This window comes from Heterocephalus glaber, unplaced genomic scaffold (genome assembly GCF_053883595.1).
Source record: "Heterocephalus glaber isolate CG9 unplaced genomic scaffold, H.glaber_assembly_v1.0 deba00001504, whole genome shotgun sequence".
Lineage (NCBI taxonomy): Eukaryota > Metazoa > Chordata > Mammalia > Rodentia > Bathyergidae > Heterocephalus > Heterocephalus glaber.
The window spans coordinates 35,556,604-35,577,762 of NW_028258324.1; the positions used below are offsets into that span (position 1 = coordinate 35,556,604).

Genomic DNA, 21,159 nt, shown 5'->3' on the forward strand with positions numbered 1-21,159 from the left:
TTAGACCAAGCCACCCTGGTAGAACAGGTGAAAAGAGTAAAAGAAATTGAAGCTATTGAAAGTGATTCTTTTGTTCAGCAGACATTCAGATCAAGTAAAGAAGTCAAAAAGGTACGTTTTCATACAGGCATTATGAATAAGCCTTTGGATTCCAACTGAAGAGATGCATTATTAGTGCGTTTTAGTTAGATGTAAGTGCTTCTTCTAATAGATGAAGTAGGTTGAGAGAGTTTTATTGAGAAGAAGCAATCAGTGAGAATCAGTTCCACTTGTATAAAAATATAGTGTAAAAATGGATCTGATGCCATTTTTATTTTAATTTACCAAGACTAAGATCTCAACATGATGGTTCTGTTATAGTAGTATACATTTCCTAAATATATACAGATATCTTTTATATATAGATATCTATTTTTTGAATTGACATTTCTAGATGAAAGTTAGATAAAGGACTTTAAATAATAAAACTGTTACTCTAAGAGTAACATGTATTTCCATCCTTTGCTCAGATGTGTCTTAGTCAACCACAGTTAAAAGGAGTGTTGATATTTTATTTGTTGAATTTTTTTATATGTTCTTTCATTCATTAGTACAGTTCCTTTTACGAATATGTTTATGTTCCTTTAGTAGAAAAATGTCTAGGAAATACAGGTATTCTTTAATAACATTTCTAATTATAATTCCCACTTATTTTAAAATATACATTATAAATGTATTAATTATTATAAATATCCTAAGGATGAATGTAATAGTTCACTTACTTTCACTCTGATATTACAAATTTAAGTAGTTGTAAGTTTTGAGACACTACATATGTGTTTATAAATATCCGTTATTCTTAAAATAAATTTTCAAGATGGAGTTATTTGTTAAAGGTTATATTGTTTAACATAATTCCATATTTATCCTCAAAAAATATTACACCAACTCAAATGCCACTCAAAAGTGCAGGGAGATGACTTTTAGTCATCTCGTGGTTAACTCAAGGCCTGTCAGGCTTTTTTATATTTATTGACCTAACGAGTGAAAATTAATCTATTGTTTTCATTAGCACTCCTTTATTACTAGTGATAGGAAAGACTTTTAATTACCATTTTTAAAAAATAATTTATTCAGGAGACATGAAGTGAGTATGTGATACATGCCAAGCACATAATCCCTGGGTTGTCATCCTGTTGATTGCATTTAAAATTTTAGTAGTTTCCCATCATAATTCCTAAATCTTGGAGCTATGAATGGACATTCATAAATGTAGTTACCTATTTTATTTAATATCTTACTGTTGCATATTATAAGCACATTTATCTGTCCTAATAGAAGTACTGTAATTTATTTTAAAATTTGCTTTGCTAGTATTTGTTTCCTAAAGTTCACTGAGACTTTCTCACAGTCAGTTAGTACTTTCTTTCTGTGGAAATACTTGTTCTTTTATAGTTATTATGATAGGCTTTCTTCAAAACCACCTTTTCCCATATGGTATTATTAATGTTCTCTTTAACTTATTTTTAATTCAAACCTTTCCTTCAAGAAAGCGTGCGTTGAAAGATAAGAAATAGTTTCAACAGGAGAGTGTGGTAAAAAGGCTCAGGAGATGGCATTTACCTTGGTGAATGTACAGTAGTCTAAAGTCTTAATCCAACATTGAACTTTTGTTAATAAATACACTTTGAAATGATCAGATGAGCAGTGATAGGTTATCAATGAATAAATTCACACTTGACTGAAATATAATGAGGGACAATTTATTAGTTTAGAAAACGACATCCTTTTCTAGTCTCTGAAATGTCTGGGTCTGCAATATAAGTCAAGGATTCAAGATGCCCAAGAAGCTGAATTATTTATCAGGAGATTACTTAGCAAAGAGAAGTAAATTATCTTGAGGAGTATTTTATTCAGATCATAGGAGGATATGATGGGCTTCCCTAATACATAGCAAAAATTAACTTTCTTGAGGACTACATTACTATAGCCCAAGTTTAGTATCTTTCTCTTCTGGACAGTGCTACACACTGATTTAAAGTTTGTATCTCTAAGAAAGAATGTTCTATACCAACCACCCCTTCAGTTGGTACAGTCTTTCTTCAGCTATGTTAATTCCACTAATTAAACTAGGGAGCTATTACCAGGAGAAAATGGGTATTACCAATGACATGCTAGACACTGTGTCTCCTGAAACACATATTGATTTAACTAGTCGAACTCTCTGAAATCATATTTCTCTTGCCTGAGTGGATAGAGAATCTGATAGCTCCTGCCACTTCATTAACTTCAGGAGCCAAGATGAAGCTTGTTTTCAAACAGCTGTCCTAGATACACTTAGTATCAATTATTCACCCCTAATATTATTATTTCTGGGAGATAATCAGCCTGTGTTCAGTTGAAGAGTAAATAATCCCATGCAGTGTGGGCTTTTGTCCTTTTACTTGCAAGTGCATAATAAAACTAAATTTTCCAAACTGAACCACCAGATGGCAGTGTCACTAAAAGTCAGAAGTAGTAGTACCTATGTTGAGGTTTGTTTTATCATTAAGGCAAAATTTTCTCTTACACTATTCCTCACTTTATTTATTTATTTTTTTGGTACCGGGGATCAAACTCGGGTCCTTGCGCTTGCACAGCAGGCGGTGAAACCACTGAGTTAAATCCCTGGCCCTTTTTCCTCACTTTAAAAAGAAGCAATTAGTGATTATCTCTACTAATTTTTAAATCACTTATTATTACATAATAACTTCTATGCTCTCATCCTAACCTTTGAGAGCTTTACCTTATATGTTTATATGTACTTCTCAAAAAAAAATGTTAGTCTATCATATAGGTAAAAACAGAATGAGATTAATTGGTTTATATAATAGAATTTTATCTCTCTGACCTGAAGAAGTGGGATCCACATCTTGACGGCTAGAATAACAGCACTGCATATGTTTTTAAGGCAGTTGAACATGACCAGTTAGTCTTCTAGCTAAGCCCTATAGCATAACTGAGATATTTCCCAGTTAAGTACTATATAGTGTGGTTGAGATATATTCAATGACATGCTCCTACAGTCACTACAGAACAACAGGGATTACCAAAAATCAGTTTCCTGGGCCTCCATAGATTAATATACTTGCCACTTTTCCCCAGACAAAATATTGGGCTTTACTACTAAATATCCTATTTTTTATAGGGTCATTATATTACCTGGGGTCATGTACTTTGTAGGCCCAGTGTATTGGAGACATAAATATTTGGAAACCTGGAGTTGGGGGTGGTTGTTGGCTCTGAAATATAAAAAGAAATCTGCCAAATCAAATTCAATATTTCTTAAATGTTTATAAAAGCTAATATGGTAAAGGCTTCTATTACCTCATGCAAGAGCTTCCACAGGAAAGGTTGTTAATTGCTGATTTGGCAATTTCTGCCTGTGAATTCATGTTTGAAGAAACCAGGAACTATGTTAAGCAAAGAAAAGCTTTTGGGAAAATAATTGCACATGTACAGACTGTGCAGCATAAACTAGCAGCATTAAAAACACACATATGTATAACCAGAGCTTTTGCGGACAGCTGTCTACAGCTGCATGAAACAAAACATCTGGACTCTGCCTCTGCTTCCATGGTGAAATATTGGGCATCTGAGCTACAAAACAGTGTAGCCTATGATTGTGTACAGCTCCACAGAGGATGGGCATACATGTGGGAATACCCAATTGCAAAAGCTTATGTGGATGCCCGAGTTCAACCAATCTGTGGTGGTACCAATGAAATAATGAAGGAACTGATTGCAAGAGCTATCATCCGTGACCAGTAGGCATCTGCCCACATCCTGAAATCCTATTATAGCTAATCAGGTTTTAAATCTACTGAAGACAAAATCTAAACTGGAAAAGGAGGAATGTGGCACATGCTTTTTATGTGTTCTGGCTATAGAGAAAGAAATCAAATACAGATTAACACAGAGGAAGAGAAATTTTTGAATCCAAAATATCAAATTTTCTCATAAAAAGTTTAATTTTTAATTTTTTTATGTAGAAGTCAAAGATTTTTTTAACCCTAGAAACCTTAGTATTTCATTTATCTCTAAAATTCTAGAAAGTATTAATTATATAAATCCTTAGAATTGAAGCAGAACTAATTTTATATTGTCATGCCATAAAAACATTAATAACATTGACCATGCACTTGTAAAGGGGAAAATAAATAGAATTTAGAATTTAAAGACACTCAGCTATGTATGTTTTGCTCCAAATTCCCTAGAACACTGTTAATACCATGCTACACCAACCCCCTATTTTTATGTAATGCATGGAACCTATTCCTCAAACAAAACATCACATTGTACTCTATCAACATATGGTTATTATATATCAATTAAAAATAAAACTTCTTTTAAAAAAAGCTAATATGCTTAAAATTAACGTTATTGAATGGTACATTTAGTATTTGTAACACCTCCACCTTTGAAAACAATTTGTAGAGTAGATTTCTCTTACTTTTCAAGCATTCCTAAACATACTTGGTGATTGCTCAGAGGTCTACTACTCAGGGTCCTTTTGTCTACAAGAGTATGAATCTATCTTGTGGATACAGACCCACTTCCATTAGCATAAAAATGAAAAATGACTGATCATAATTCAGTAAGATACATGCTAAAAACAAGGAATGGATCTTGACCTCAGAAGTTAGATTTCTGCTACCAGTCATTACAGAATAAATGGTATCAAACTTTCCCTCTACCATAAACAATTATAGAAGTTGACAAGATGTATGAAGTTATTATTATTTTCAAGTATTAAACAGGCAACAGTCTTAAGAGAAGGGAAACAGAAGATGAGCCCCACAATTCCCCAACTTTCTGCCTGGTATCATTTTCCTGCTGCGGTGCTGAGCGGTGATACCCATGCAGAGTGGTGGTGTAGCTGAGATTGGGAAGCAGTGACCCAAATTCTGGGATGGGGTGTTCAAGTGTCCCTTTTACTCACTGTTTGCAAGCTACTGTGGCCTCCTTTCTGATCTTTTCTTTTCGGGCTCTTTGTACTCACTGGTCTGTCTGGCCAAAACACTCTCTTTTTCTTCATGTGCCTTGCTCTTTTTCATTCTTCAGGTCTTAAATTGTACCTCTTGATGATGTTTCTAATCACCCACTCTATAGTAAATCCCTCTCCCCAATTCCCATCATACTCTATATTAGCACCTTATTTATTCCTTGATAGCATATACTACAATTGATGATTATATGTTTGTTTTGCTATGTATTTGTTTATAATCTGTCAATTTCATGAGCAACCTATAATCTTCAGTTGGTTCAGAGACCATATCAACTTTATTCTCCTTGTGGACCCAGTGCTGAGCAATTAGGAGTGCTTAATAGTACTGGTTAAATAGATGCACATTTATTTCTAAAATAAATTAAGAAAGGACTAATTATGCATATATCATTATCTAGACATTTTTCCCAGTGACAGCTGTTTTATGCTTCAAAGAAGTGAATGTTCTGAAGTAGATAAGTTAAAAAAAATGGAAATTAAAAAAAAATAGGTATAGGACAAGGCTACAGAGTGCAGTTAATTCCCATTTGTCTTTTTAAAATTATACTTCAGTTTTGTATTTCAGATTCTTATCTAATCCATCTCATTCCTTCAACCTTGCTTGAATCAATTTCCTGGCCACCTCCATTTTCAGGGAAGATATCCAAACTTACCTAAATAAGCACTACACTGTTGGCTTCTTCAATGCAGCAACAAATGATTAATAAATCTTTGTGTCCCCAGCATATAGCACACTGCATGGCACAAGGTGAATAAATGTGGAATTAATTGAGTGCCTACAGTTTGCAAGCAGGTATAAGAAATTCTCGTTTTATTTCTTACCAGGAAATGTCACAATTTTTTTCCAATCTTTTATTTTTAAATGTCTTCCATAACCTTAAAAAAAAAAACCTTTGAGTACATCAACTGATGAATGGATAAATAAAATGTGGTAGATACATACAATGGAATACTAATGAACAGTAAAAAGAAATGAAGTACTGATACATGCTACAACATGGATGAGTTTCAAAGCATTATGCTAAGTGAAATAACCAGTCTCATATATTATGTGAAATATCCAGAATAGACAAATCCATAGAGAAAATAGACTCGTTGGTTCCCTAGGAATGAAGTTGGCAGGAGTGAGAAGTGACTACTAATGAGTATGGAGGTTTTTTGAGGGGAATGATAAAAATATCCTGAGGTTGACTATGATAATAGTTGCACAATTCTATGGATATGCTAAAAGCCATTGAATTATGTACTTTAGATTGGTGAATTATATAATTAAATAAGTTTACATATTTTTAAAGATTATCTCTTAATTTACTTTTCATATCCAGGGAGGAAAACAATATTGGAGATTTGTTGAGATTTTTGCAAGCTTATTTTATTTGAATTTAAACATAGTATATGTGTACAGTGTATTTCAATGACAGACTCATAAATACTGATTTCTTAAAAGTAAGCTGATCATAAGAAATAATAAACATTTCCTCAACATCTTTGTGTTTGCTTTTTTATTTGTTTAAAGCATAATTTTAAAGAATAATGTATCTCATTCAGAAATGTAGGGCTTTTTTGAGATGGATATCATATCAGAAGAAACTAATTGACCAATCATTATTCAGCATCAGAAATATTATTAAAGTGGATTATGTTTAAATTATTATGTGTTGAATCTTTCAGTCAGTGGAAACTAATGAAGTGAAACATACAACTTCAGTATCAGGACCAGCATCTGTAGTTGCTGATCCACCCAGTGTGGAAAAAGAAATAGACCCTAGCAGCATCCCTACTGCTATCAAGTACCAAGATGACAATTCTCTGGCTCATCCAAATGTAAGATCTTTAAACATTATGAGTGTCAACTGAAGTCTTGTTAACTGAAATTAATTTAAATCATTATCCTTTGGTTCTGGCACCAAGAAGGCCATGGGAGGAAATGGGTTCATGTATTCTCATTTGCTAATAATGGGCAACTAACCTACAGACCTTCCAACTTATTACATATTTTTGAATCTGGTATACCTAATTCATGCTGCCTGACTTTTGGTAGTATCCTGTGTTTTAAAAAAATAAGCAAAAAGTTTTGTGGTTTGTTTTTTTTTTAATTTGACATGAGAGTTCTAATTCTGGCTTAGCTACAGTTTGACTATAAGAATGTCACTAATATCATATTTTGCCATCTTAAGAAATAGTTCGATTCCATTTTGTCTCTCAGAAGGTCTGTAGGAACTGAATTCACAAACAGGATGAAAATTGTTAACCAGTGGTATTGATGTTAGTCCTTTTAATTTAAGACTTTTTGTGCATTTCTAATTCTCAGCAGATGGACTTTAAGTAGTCATCAAGAGTTAAATAATATATGAATCTTGTGCTGAGAAACATATTCCATAAAGGTGATTTGTATTATATTAAGTCAAATCCAAGTTATTGGTAAATAATAATATTTTTCTTTTCCTTTTTTATTTCAGTTGTTTATTGAAAAAGCTGAAGCTGAGGAAAAGTGGTTCAAGAGATTAATTGCTCTCCGACAAGAGAGATTAATGGGCAGTCCTGTGGCCTAAGTAATAATACACTGATGGTTAAAGCAACAGTAACTTTGAAAATTTAGGTTTTTGAATCCCAATATTAACTTTTAGTCTTAAAAAGAACTTAGCTTATTATATAAAAATGTAATATCATTTCATCCTTCTGTCATGTAGGCTTGAATATTCGTTGATTTGAACTGAATCAAACATTGTGAATAGCAAAACTAGAATAAAATTTTAAAATGCATGAAAATGTACCGTTAATAATTTCTAAAAATATCCTATTCCTAAAAATATCAATGTAAAAATAAATGGCACTCAGTAGTGTTTTATAGTACAATTTGAAAGTCAAGTTATCATTTAAAGACTCAATATTGCTTAGTTATACATATATAAGAATCGAATTACATGCTATAAATATGAGATTTCATCTACTTTGGATTATGAAACCCCTGTTGAATCTTTTATCTCACCTTATTAAAAAAATTTAGGCACAATAGAAAGCACCCTAAACAGCCTAAACAAAATGAGCATGGTAAAATGAAAGGAATAACACATCCCAATTTCTTTTTTATTTTCATCCCTTAAGGATTGTAAACATTATGTATTACAAACATGTACAAAAAAAATAAGGAAGGGGATCAAGAGATGGGTGGAGAGGGTAGTAAGGGAAGGAAAGGGGATGAAAAAAGGAATTGAGATGAGTTAGGTACGTGTGCCAGCTCCCCACAAGGAAGGTAAACATTATGTACTGCATGTTCTAATAAACTAAAATTTAAAAGATACAAAAAGGGAATATTGGCTTAAAATTTTTCTTGAAAATTAAATAAACTAATGGCCTTTGCTTAGAGATCAGCTTCTACTAGGTGCTGCTTTGAAACTTACAAGCAGACCCTAGCTCATTCCAATAAAATTCACTTGCTTGTAGTAGACCTAACCAGTTGGCCAGCTATGATGGGGAAATTATTACTGAGGAAACTGGTAAAAGTTCTCGCTTCATTCTTACTTAATCATCTGCTATTTTCTGCAGAGGAAGCCTACTAAGTATTGTTTTGATAAGGCTGTCATTGTAGAATGCCTTTCTCTAGTGGCTGAATGATAACCAACTACAAATTCCATACTGAATATGCCAGAGATAAGAACTTTGAGGCCTTGCTTTACAAAACTGATTTTTAATTGTTGAAATGAATATTTCCCTGTTCTACTTTTTTGTCTTATCCAGTGTCCAGTGTAGTCTCTATGAAGACTATAGCTGAGAACATAGGGTAAACATGAAAGGACCTTGGGATAGGGTAACCAACATATGGGATGTTTTAATACAATCATTTTTATATTTCTGGAACTACAAAGTTCTTTTCTTTGTTATGGATTTGGAGCTAATTTTTTTTAATTGGTACTTTTTAGATATACATAATGATCACATTCATTGTAGGGAATATGTACCTGTACTGATATATCTTGATTCCTCTTTTTTTCCAGTCCCCTCCCTCCTTTAAACCACTTTTCCCCCCCTTTTCCCAAAAGCTTTGTTTCCATTTTTGCCTTCTATTCTTTTTTTTCTTCCCCTTCCTTCCTTTCCCCCCTCAGCCTTCCCCCATTCCCCTTCTCATTTGAATATATTCTTCCCATTTCCCTATGTCTATTATACATTTTAGTCCCTATTTACACTTTCAGCTTCTCACACAGAGAAACAATGCAATATTTAAACATATTGAGTCTGATTTATTTTACTTAAGACTATGGTCTCTAGGTGCATCCACTCATCTAAAGATGTCTCAAGTTTATCCTTCTTTATGGCAAAGTAGTACTCCATTATATAAAAAACCCCACATCTTCTTTATCCATTCATCCATTGATAGACATTTGGGCTGTTTCCAAGATTTAGCTATTACAAATTGTGCTGCTGTAAACATGGGCATGCATATATTTCTGTGGTATGATGCTTTTAATTCTTTCAGGAAGATACCAGGAAGGGGAATAGTTGGGTCAAATGGAACCTCTAGTTTTAGTTTTTTGAAGAATCTCCACACTGATTTCCACCATGGTTGCATCAGTCTACTCTCCCACCAACAGTGAAGAAGGGTTCCTTCTTCCCCACAGCCCACCAGTATTTATTATTGGTTGATTTCTTGATAATAGCCATTCTTTCTGGGGTGAGGTGGAATCTCAGTGTTGTTTTAATTTCCATCCCTCGAATGACCAGTAATGTTAAATATTTTTTCATATATTTATTTGCCATTTCTACTTCTTCATCTGAGAAGTGTGTATTCATTTCACATGCCCATTTTTGTATTGGAACTACAAAATTCTAATCTCTATTGAAAATGAAAACTATAAAGACCTTACACTGAATTACAAGTAGTATGGAAAATAGTCTAACAATGAAATACTTGTTTTCATGCACACTTTTTTATTTTAAATAGAAGATATGGTTCTATTTTCCTTAGCTATAAATAAAAGTGCTCAATATGAAGTCAGATTTGTGTAGTTTTTATTATAGATACATAAATTTTAATGACTTCAGAAATTCATTAAAGTTTCTGAAATATTTCATATTTTATTCTTTGTATAACTTATAAACTATAAAAATACTATCACTGTTTTGGGAAGTACCTTTTAGTAGTCTGGGTGAGAATGTGCATTATCATTTGGGTCACTAGTAAGAATCTGGACTAGACAGTTTTCTCAATATGCTCAACGTTCCTTATCTGTAAAATAGTGAAAATATTATGAACTACTTTAGTTAGGCTTAACACCAGTGTTCCCCTGGTATGTACCCCAAATACAGAAACTTAAACTGCAATAGATTGGTATTTTAAAGTTAAATTTTTCATGGGCCAGGGATTTAACTCAGTGGTTTCACCACCTGCTGCGCAAGCAAAAGAACCCAAGTTCGATCCCCGGTACAAAAAAAAAAAAAAAAAAATAGTTAAATTTTTCATGTAGAATAGAAAATAAGGTTTGTTTGGTTTTTATGTTTTGTTTTTTTAATGCACTAAACTTAGCCCAGCAGGAATTCAAAAACTATTTCCCTCCTTCATCTTTTTGGTATATTATTAACTTTGTTTACCTGCATTTCTGTCTAAAACCACAATATGACCACGCAAGCCAAATCAAACTTAATGAGAGAGACTTCATAGAATATTATCAAACATATTTCCAAATACAAGCCAGATATTACATCCTGGTCTTCTTTAATATCCTGATATAATGAGCCTATAAAGCATAACAATCCTTTTCATGACATTTGATTAATAATAACAATTTGTACTTACAAGAGACCTAATGTCTTTTAAAACAGTGATTTCTTACAAAATGATGGGTTCAAGTTGAGTATTTATTTCTGAATATTGAGTGCATTCTCATGGGAACTGAAACAGCAATGTTTTGGCACTCCCTAGTTATGAGGAGGCAGAATCTTAAAAATAAGAAGACGGACACTTTGAATCATTCACCTACTTGGCTTCAGCATCCTAGCATATGAAATGAGGTTACTAATAGCAGACTTGCCTACTTTGATTTTTCACTAAAGTGACATAAAGAAGTTCATAGAAAGGAATGTTTTGATACGGTAGATATTTTAATGTAGTACAAATACCTGCATGGGTAATGATCTGAAAAATTACCCTCCAACTTCAGTGTACTTCTTATATGTTTTCTTGAACTGCTATGGTCAGTGGTCCTCATCCTAGCTTTTTCCTCAGCCTTCCCTAATCTACCTCCCTGGAAAGACCATAAGAAACCCTGCTTGTTCTGCACTTACCTTATACTTATTTGAGGAACCTCAGGCCTTTATAGTTGGACTTAACCACTTTTTCATTAACATTGTTTTAAGCATCTAGTTTATGCTGTGTACAGTATAGAATATTTGGGAGATACAGGTGAGTCTCTTTAACAGACTTAATATGAAGTCCAGACATGTAGATAATATAAGACATATGGTACTTAGTGGTAGAAGAGGGGAATTTTTTGTGAAGAAGAAAGAAAGTCCCTGAGTTTAAAAATTAAAGAAGGCTTCATGAAAAAGATCACAGTTGAACTAACTCTCACCAGATAGGAAGGCTAGAGCCATAGGAACTCAGTCACCTGCTTGGATCTTCCTGATAGCTCTTCTGAAAGGCTGAAAACTGCCACACTTCTAACCTTAAAGAAACAGTTTCTCTTACAAAAGATTTAAGTATCCCTCCTCTCTCAATCTTATCAAAAGTCCTGACAAAATTTCAGGTTCCTGGTCATGCTCTGACAATTTCTTCCTGTTGGTAGAGAATTGGCTGAATAAGACAACTCCTAATGTAGCCACTAGCATCAACAACCTTTCATACTGCTTCTTGTCAACCAAGACAACACAAGCTTCTGCAGTGATAGCTGAAGAGGGAATTTCAGTTCCACCAGGGAAGAACTGTATGTGCCATTAAGGGTTGCACAGCCATGTGAATCTGTGTGAGCTCCCTGATACTCTGTTTTTGTATTCTCTACTATCATAGAAAACATCATTTTGGAACTAAAGGAAGATTCATTTTGCTTGTGACTGAGTCTCTCCCAAAATTTCCCTTTGGTTTGGGCATCAGTGAAGATCTTCTAAGTGAGCAGATAAAATAGTACCAAAAGCTAGAAATGAAATAAATAGGATATTTAGGTACAAAACTCTGGATGAGTTGATATGAAATGCTTGTACCCATGTTACTTTTTCCTTTCTTCCTTCCCTTATCCCAAAATTCCTTATATTACAAAAGAGATTTTAAGCCACCTCTTGTTCATTACTCGATTGATACAATGCTTAGATTCTTTACTGTAGTCAGTTTTTTAATGACATCCTATAGGCTTTACTCTTTGGAACTCTTTTATGGAAAAATGGAAACAGAGGCCCTCTTGATAAGAAAACATCTGAGCTTTTACAGCAGAGCAAGAATAAAAATGGAGATAAGAATACTTTGTGAATTCTATGATCACCTTAATCTTTTATAATAGGAATTGACATTGATCAGTATATTAAGCTGTATTTGTTTTTCCCCCTAAATCAAAGCAAATGCCCTGATATATTTCCAAGTTATTTTAGCTGCCATTGTAGCCCCAGAATTTGCCCCAATGCTTGACACAGAGAAGGCCTCAAGAAGTATTTTTTAATGAAGGAATAAATAATCTGCCCATATAAATGGGAATCTGTTTAGCAGTCTAGTTACTTACATTGCTCAAATAGGACTAGGAATGTAGCTCAGTGGTAGAGTGCTTGTCCTGTATGTTTAGGACCCTAGCAATAATCAACTAATCAATTAACCAATAAAAAGAAATTTCTTGAGCGATTTGGAGCCAGCACAAAAATCAATTAATAGCCAGGGATTTAGCTCAGTGGTTTCACCGCCTGCTGAGCACGCACAAGAACCCGAGTTCGATCCCCGGTACCAAAAAAAAAAAAATCAATTAATAAATCTTTGACTAAATTAGCTTGATTTCTCTGACTTATGTCTCTAAATATCTCTGAGCTAACAGAGGCCTCTGGACGTTATGGAGAAGTACAGAATCTGTGGTGTCTTCTCTGTTGCATAGGGACTAATGACAGTAGGGCTAGAGTTTAAGCAAAGATCGTAGTCCTACACTTGCCAAGACTTTCATCTTGGTCTGCTTTTTTATAGCAAATGATGTTGACATGATCATTCCAGGTCCACCCACTGGCTCCTATGATTTCTCTCCTCACAAAGCAATGGTTCAGTTTTCAAGAAATAAAGCCTACTAATATAGTTAGGACTTTAAACTCAATAATGTAGCGCTTTATTTTTAGGTCTTGAGAAGGAATGGCAAAATGATCCCACTGCAGTTCTCAAAGAGTGATGAACTGAACTGACCCTCTCTTAGCATCCTGTAACATGGTACTGTGGCAAATCCCACAATGTAAAAAAAAACCTGGAATAGTACAAGCTTCTTTCCTAATCTTTTACAAAATGGACTACCAAAATCCCATGCCTTGAGTAAAATCCATGACTACAGTCTGCCGGCACATGTTCCAAGAAAGTTATGTCATAAACTTAAAATGGAATTTTAAAACATAAGTAATTGAGAAATAAATATTTTCCAAATGCCTGCACAACAAATTGAATGACTATATTAAAAACTGGGTAGATTTTTTAAAACAAATTCTATATCTAGATTATTTAGCCATATTGTAGGTTTTCTCTTTTTCTTCAGCCTTAGAAATCTAACTGATCTGGAGAAATCATATAATAACTAACTTATTAACAGTTTGAAAAAAATGCTTTTTAAAAAATGCTGCATATCTGAATCAGCCACAATCTAATCACATGAAGTGATAATGGAAGTTCATATGAAATTACAATCTCTGATAAATATACTTTCCCCCATTTTTAAATGTTTCATTAAAAACTTTTTATAGCCACCATAGAATATGAATAGCAGTCCAAGTTCTGTGCCATTTAATATCTGCTTCATCAAGAACACTTGACCCTTCAAGGAGAAACTCATATTCACGTTAGCAGTTGTTCTCCTATCCCATGCTTGTGTTTCAAAGGTCATATGACCCATGTTTAGCAAAGATACTGAGACTTTTTAGCACACCTTTATAATCAACAATAAAAGAAAACAATGAGCAATTATTAAATAGGCTATTGTTCACCACAGGCTAGAAAATAGCAGAGATTTGGGTTCTATTTGGTCTTTAACTTGAAGTTCAAATTCTAAGTATTTTTATCATGCTATAATTTCCAAAAGGAATTGGATTAATTTCTCTTTATTTCCTGGTACTAGATTGAACCCCAGGGCATTTAGACTGAGCTACACCCCAGCCCCCTTTTTGAGACAGGGTCTCTCAAGTTGCCAAGGCTTGGCTCAAACTTGTGATCATCTTGCCTCAGCCTCCCAGAGTGCTGTGATTACGGGTATGCACCATCATACCCAGATCGTTTGGTTAATTTCTAATTTGTTTGAAAAAAGTATTTATACTAGCCTTGAAAATCTTTGAAAATAAGAGTTATAAAATGTCATGTTTTTCCTCTTTTTTTTTTTTTTTTTTTGGTACCAGGGATCAAATTCAGGTCCTTATGCTTGCAAGGCAGGCAGCAGAGCCACTGAGCTAAATCCCTAGCCCTTCCTCTTTTTTTTTTTTTTTTTTTTGGTACCAGGAATCGAACTTTCCTCTTATCTTTTGAAAGGCTTATTTTGGAATTACCACAATTTTTGACAGAAAACTGTCCCTTTAATAAGAAAGGCAGCAAACATCAGTGGGGATTAAATATTAGATTTTACTTCAAATATGGAATTTGTACATTAAATATGATGCCACTGTTTTTCTAAACTAATTATCTTTCTACAAGTACTTCAAAAATGTTTGAATATTTATTTATATATTTTTCTATGGGTTATATTATTAAGATATTCCCAGTAGGGGCCGGGGATTTAGCTCAGTGGTTCTGCCACCTGCCTTGCAGGCACAAAGTCCCGAGTTTGATCCCCGGTACAAAAAAAAAAAAGATATTCCCAGTAGGAAATTCCCACATATAACTTATTAAATCTGCTCTAGCCTTCTAGAAAACAGCCTAATAAAAAGATACAAAAATGAAAGCTTTATCTTGAATTAAGTTTCTCAAGTAATATCTTCCACATTTTTGTGATTTTTTTTATTGAAAAATACTAGAAAAACACAAAAGGAAAATCATCCGTGTGAACAACCTTTGAATGTGAAGAAACCTGCCTTTCCTATACTGCTTCTTGTCCTCCCACTGTGTAACCATTATGAACAATCCTTCCCACTCAGCCCTGTGCCTAAACAAATATATCTAGCCAGAGATACTTACACATGGACTTGCTTTTCAGATCATGAAAATATTGGAGACTGGGAGAACCATATTGGTCTGCAATTAACTTTTTCCCTGATTCTGTATCTTGGATAACTTTGCAAAACAGTACATCTGTAGGCCTTATTCTTAATGTTGCATAGATAGATTCCTAAACGTGAAATTGCTGAGCCACTGGGTATGTACTTCCCACATTTAAAGTAGTAAATAATAAATATACAACAATAAATAAACTTTCACTGAATAATGTCATACAAATTAAGTTTATATCGGTTTCTTCTTCAGATCACCTTATAGGTAAACATTTTGTAATTAAGATAAATTGTATATATGCCTTTATCTATGGTTCCTTCAGAATCATTCTTCCCTCTTCTCCCTGCAGTGTTCCAGGAGGTTGATCTTTACAGACTCTGTCGCTCAGTTTCCCTTGCCCTCTGCCCTCTGATTTCCCTTCAGACAATCAGAACCCCTGGCAGGAAATCAGGAGGAAAGGGGAGAGAATTGGCCACAGCTCTTGTAGGCTATTCCTTTGCCAAGAATACAGCCTTCACTGTACTGTATTAACCCTGATTGGTTCCCTTGCCTTACTCACATCTCCCTAGTCAGTAACTTCATTAAGCTCTTTTGAGTGTGCCATCTGTTTCCTGCTGGGGCAAAGCTAATATACTTATCTTCAAAAGCAGTGTATCATTTAAGGATTAGTTAAGTATATCAATTATTTTGGGTTTCACAAACAATAACGTAACATCAACAATGAACGGTGGCTTAAAAAGAAAAATGTTTCTCCACTGAAAAACACTGAAAGATAGCTATAGTGGCTCCATATGTTGGGAATCTGGGTTCTTGTTTTATAGTACTTGGTAGATGGCTTCCACCATGTGATTTAAGATAGATGTTGAAGCTCCAGCCATTATGCCCACATTTCTAATCACCACTGTTCCTTAGCTCTCTATCCCAGGGCAATACTAGTCAGAGGAGTTCTCTGAAGCTGAACATATCCCATTTACAGAGACCTAGTATGAATGTTTCAGCTTGACTTTGTGTCATAATGATATCATTTCATGGGGGAAGGGCATAGGGCTGTGATATGAGCCTTTTAGAGACAGAGCGCCCATACTGCAACCCAAAACCCACTTAGTGGCAACACTGCAATTAGAAAAAACAACTCATAAATTGGCTTGTGTGCCAATAGAAAGGGCTCTACGTGCCCATTGTGGTGCACCTGCCATAGGTTCACTGCTACTGGCCCGGGGGAAAGAAACAACAAATCAGCCACAATTCTAACACCTGCTCACCCCTTCTCAATTTAAGTAATTTCCACACCTTAACTAAATTGTTCCTCCTTCAAAGGAAAAAAGAAATCATTTACCTATCCTAAGTGCATGAAAAATGCTCAATTCCATTCTAGTTCTACATTAGCCAACCAATCTTTGCTATATGATTTCTACCTCCACCCCTAGGGGCTTTCTGTCAACAAATATTTTAATTTACTAAAGATTTAATTAACAAAGTGTCTTACTTTCTCATCACTGGGACAAAATACTTGACACCAACAACTTAAGGGAGGACAGGTTTATTTTGGCTCATATTTCAGTTCATAGTTGGATGGCTCCAAATCAGGACAGTATGGCAAAGAGGCATGGAAGAGGAGGGCTGCTCATAGCATAGTGGACAGGAAGCAGAGAGTGAAGGGAAGAGCCCAGGATAGAGATAAACTCTGAGGCCTTATCTCCAGTGACCTATCTCCTCTACCAGACCCTGCCTCCCAACAAGCCACCTCTGCTGCCCCCATAATCCAATCACCTCCCAAAAGTTCTGCCTAAAGATTACATGAAGCTTTTGGAGAAATCTAGATATAAACCATGATATTCTTGCCCAGGGCCCCCAAAAGACTCATGTACATCTCTTTATGCAAAATGCAGTTAGTGTGTTTCTAAGAGTTGCCAAAGTCCTAAGAGTTTCAGTCTTGCTGCAAAGTCCAACTCCAGAGTCTCCTCTGAGACTTCAGGCAAACTCTTAACCTGTAAGCCCCTGTAAAAATGCCAGCATATAATGTCACAGAGTAAATGTTCCCATCCCAAAAGGCAGAAAGAGGGGGATGGAAACTAATGGGACCAAAGCAAAACAGAAACCCAGCAAAGTAAATATTAAATCCTGTAGTTCTGCGCCCAGCACCCAGGGCAAGTTGTGGTAAGATTCAAACCAGAAGGCTTGGGTGGCCACACTCCTATGATATTGCCAGTGTTTGTAGCCTTCCTTTTAGGTGGCTTTGCTCAATTCTGTGGCTTTCCTCATATTTTTCCATGTTGCTGGCTTTTCCAAATTTCTGGGGCCTCCACTACATTTTCAGCTTCACTCTCACAGCTTCATGCACTGCCCTGTAAGGGGCACACTACCTGCATATCAACCAGCATCCCTGATGCCATAATGCTTGCATTCTACATGACTGTTAAACCAGCACCATGTGAATGATGACAGGATCTGCCACCAGCTCAAGTAATAGCTAGGCCCCCTTGAATCATGACTGCAGAAGGCTCCAAGTGCCTGGATGGCTTAGCAATGTGAAGTGAATCCCAGGGAACAAATTCCCTATGTAGCCTTTCTTCAGCATGGTGCCCCGGCGCTTTTTTCTCAAATGAAAACTGTATAGCCTGGCACCCTTAAGCCTGCAAAAGGAGGAGTCTTGATGATTCCTGACCTGCTCTTCCACCATTTTTCCTATTGTCTTGTTGTAAAGTACTTGACTCCTTTTTAATGCTAATCTTTTGGGTAACTAAGCTCTCCTCTGCTCTAGCTTTGCAAGCCCTTCTTTCTGGAAAAACTCAAAACTTTTAAAATGAGCTTTTTGCTTTTGATTTTCTATATAAGCCTGACTAAAAGCTTGCGAGAGATCCATGCCACAGTCCCAATGTTGGGCAACCTTGAAATTTCTTCTGCCAGATTTGTCAGCTGACCTTAGTCTTACTCACCTGCAAGGTCTCAATACATGAGCAAAATGTAGAAAAATTTTTTACCAGAGCATAACACACATGACCTGGAGTCCAACTGTCAATAGAGTCCTTCTTCCCTGCCCTGGTCTTTACTGTTTACATTTCTATCAGCATTCTGATCTGAACTCTGACTAGAATCTCTAATCAAGCTCAGCTTGTATTTCCAAACTCTTTTTGTGAAGCATTTCCAAAGATGTCTGAACCACATAGTCAGATATAGTCCTGGCAAAGGCCCCAGTCAAAATCTGAATTAGTCTCTTTCTTGTTGATGGAACAGAATACCCACAACTTAATGGAGGCAAAGTTAATTTTGGCTCACATTTCAGTCCATAGTCAGCTGGTTCCAAGGCAGGGCAAATGGCAGAGGAGCATGGTGAAAGAGACTTGCTCACTGCATGGCAGAGAGGAAGAAGAGCGTGAAGGGGGAAGTCCAGGATTGAGATAAATCCTTCCAGGCCATATCTCTAATGACCTTCTCTGACCAGACTCAGCCTCCCAACAGCAGGCCATTCTCATCAAATCATCTTCCAAAAGCCCCAGCTATGATCACATGAGCCTTGGAGAACATCTAAATATAAACTATATTCTTGGAAAACCTAGTGTGTAAAGGGAAAGGGGAAGCCCCACAGATCTTGTCTTGAATTACATTAATGTTCATTGTCTTTACCATAATCCCTACTAAGTTGCTTTAATAGTCTCCTAGTACTTTATTCCTATTTGAGGCAGAATAGTTTGGTTGGTATCTCCTGTACCCATACAGTGTGTTCACTTGAACTAAATATGACTAAAGCAGAATGATCATGGAAATGTGCTCCTAACTTACGATGCAGAAGTAATTGATTACTTTTAAGCCATACTATGCTCTTAAAGGTGATTTGCACAAATACATGTGTTTGTGTTTTGTCCAGTATAAGAATCAAATTATTTAAGGAGGAATAGTTAAACTTGAAAAAAATTAAATTAAGGTGATTTTTTTCTGTGCAGATGCTTGATTTTAGAATTTGAATAGTTGATGCATCTCTGTACATTTTACTCGGATAAAAACTTACGATGGCTTTGTGTGTAAATGTTATTTATTTAGTGAAGACATTAAAGATAACTTTTTGGAAAAAATAAATAAATAAATAAATTTAAACTATAATACAGGTGCATGATCTCACTATGAATGAAACAATAAATTCAATTTGTTTTCAGTGTGGGCTTGGTATTAAAGACCCAAAAGAAACTAAGGGAAATGAGAGGCCCAGTCTGACTCTCTCTGTCCTTAGGAGAAAGGTTTCCTGGCCAACTTACCAAAGTAGTAGAACAGCTTGAAATTAGGAGCAGAATTTTCAGTCACTAATAGAGAAGCATTTGCTTGGAGCATCCCTTTGCTTGTATTTCTGAGAACCAAATGTATTGACAGGAAGTTACTGGACAGAAAGTAGATCCAACCAGGGAAACAGATGACAACCCCAACTCCAACAGACAGAAGTAAGAATATTATATATAGTAGGGTATTTGTTACCCTCTGTGATGGCTTTGCAACATGCCTGAAAATTCTTCAACACTCTGAACCTGTATCAATCTCAGTGACTTGCTTGTAACCACCAGATTGCATCAGAGATGGCACAGCATAACTTCCAAAGCTAGGAAAGCTTATGCCTAACTGAAATACTCATCAGTGAGTGTCACAGAAGATGACCAACTACTTAGGTTGTCATGTCGTAAGAAAACCCAGGCACATGCAGAGTCCACTTGCTGGTGTTACCTAGTTAACAGTCCAGTTGAGTTTCTAGCCAGAACCAGCATCAACTACCAGATGTGAGTGAAGACTTCCAGCCATAGTCTTTCCAGCTGTGTAACCCATCCCAGAATAAGGCATCTTCATTTCCCTGCTTATATTCCTGACCCACAGAATCCATGAGCATAATAAAATGGCTCTTTTATACCACAAAGTTTAAAGTGGTTTATAACATAGCATAACATAATAAGTAAACACTCCACTGAGTCACTGAAAATATGCTTGAACTACATACTGAGAAGTACTGATTTTATGTGAAGGTCTGCTTAAAGGTGGGTAACTACTAATATTTGTAGAGAGGCTGCCTGACATGGTTCTGTGAACATGAGCTATGGAATTGGGCCTTAATATTGGTGAGCTACCTCCTAAGCTTCAATTTCATGATCTAGTAAACAGCAATTGCAATTTCTATTATAGAAGTTCCTACGTGAGTTCAGTTAATGTGTATAAAACACTTGGCCCAATGCCTAGCAAAAAAAGCAGAACCAATTAAATAGATAATTAAAATAGCAATAGTATAATTTTCTGATTTTATGATCCCTGTTATTTTGCTTCTTAGCATGAATTTTTATTCTCTTGTGAGCAATTTATTTTATGAAGCAGACTCGCCATATACAGCTATGGGCAGATACGCCTATTAGTGTTTGGGTTAAATGATAAATATGATTACAAAATGAGAGTGCCATGTAAAAACAAATATAGGGTTATTTAATGGCTTTAGGTGAAAATTGGCATCCTACAAAGCTGACCACCATGAGTAAGATTGAATAAGCCATAATCATCAAAATGGCTGAGAATTAAGAAAGAAAATTAATTCCCAAAGGAAATCACTGTAGATCTCATTATTTTAGGAATAACCTACCTTAGGACTTTAATTAAAAATAATATTTATTCAAAATAAATGAGTTCTGGCAGAATCCATAATCTTGGTTGTGCTAAATCTTATATTAAGGCAGACATCATTAATCTCATTTGAGATGCCCTCCAGTGTGACAGCTCTTATACCACTAGGGCAATTTCTTGCAGAAACCTTTTTATCTTC

General features: G+C 35.3%; 1 protein-coding gene across 11 annotated transcripts in view; it reads left to right on the forward strand.

Annotated features, from left to right (window-relative positions):
• Rsrc1 (arginine and serine rich coiled-coil 1) overlaps positions 1-7,795 on the forward strand; it is a 399,395-nt gene extending 391,600 nt beyond the window's left edge. For all 11 annotated transcript variants that reach the window (XM_087186434.1, XM_087186424.1, XM_087186428.1 and 8 more), the window contains 3 exons: positions 5-111; positions 6,698-6,850; positions 7,486-7,795. In XM_087186434.1, the coding sequence (XP_087042560.1) occupies positions 5-111; positions 6,698-6,850; positions 7,486-7,578 (353 nt within the window). In that variant the 3' untranslated portion in view covers positions 7,579-7,795. The remainder of the gene's footprint in view (positions 1-4; positions 112-6,697; positions 6,851-7,485) is intronic.
• Positions 7,796-21,159: the final 13,364 nt, after the last annotated feature.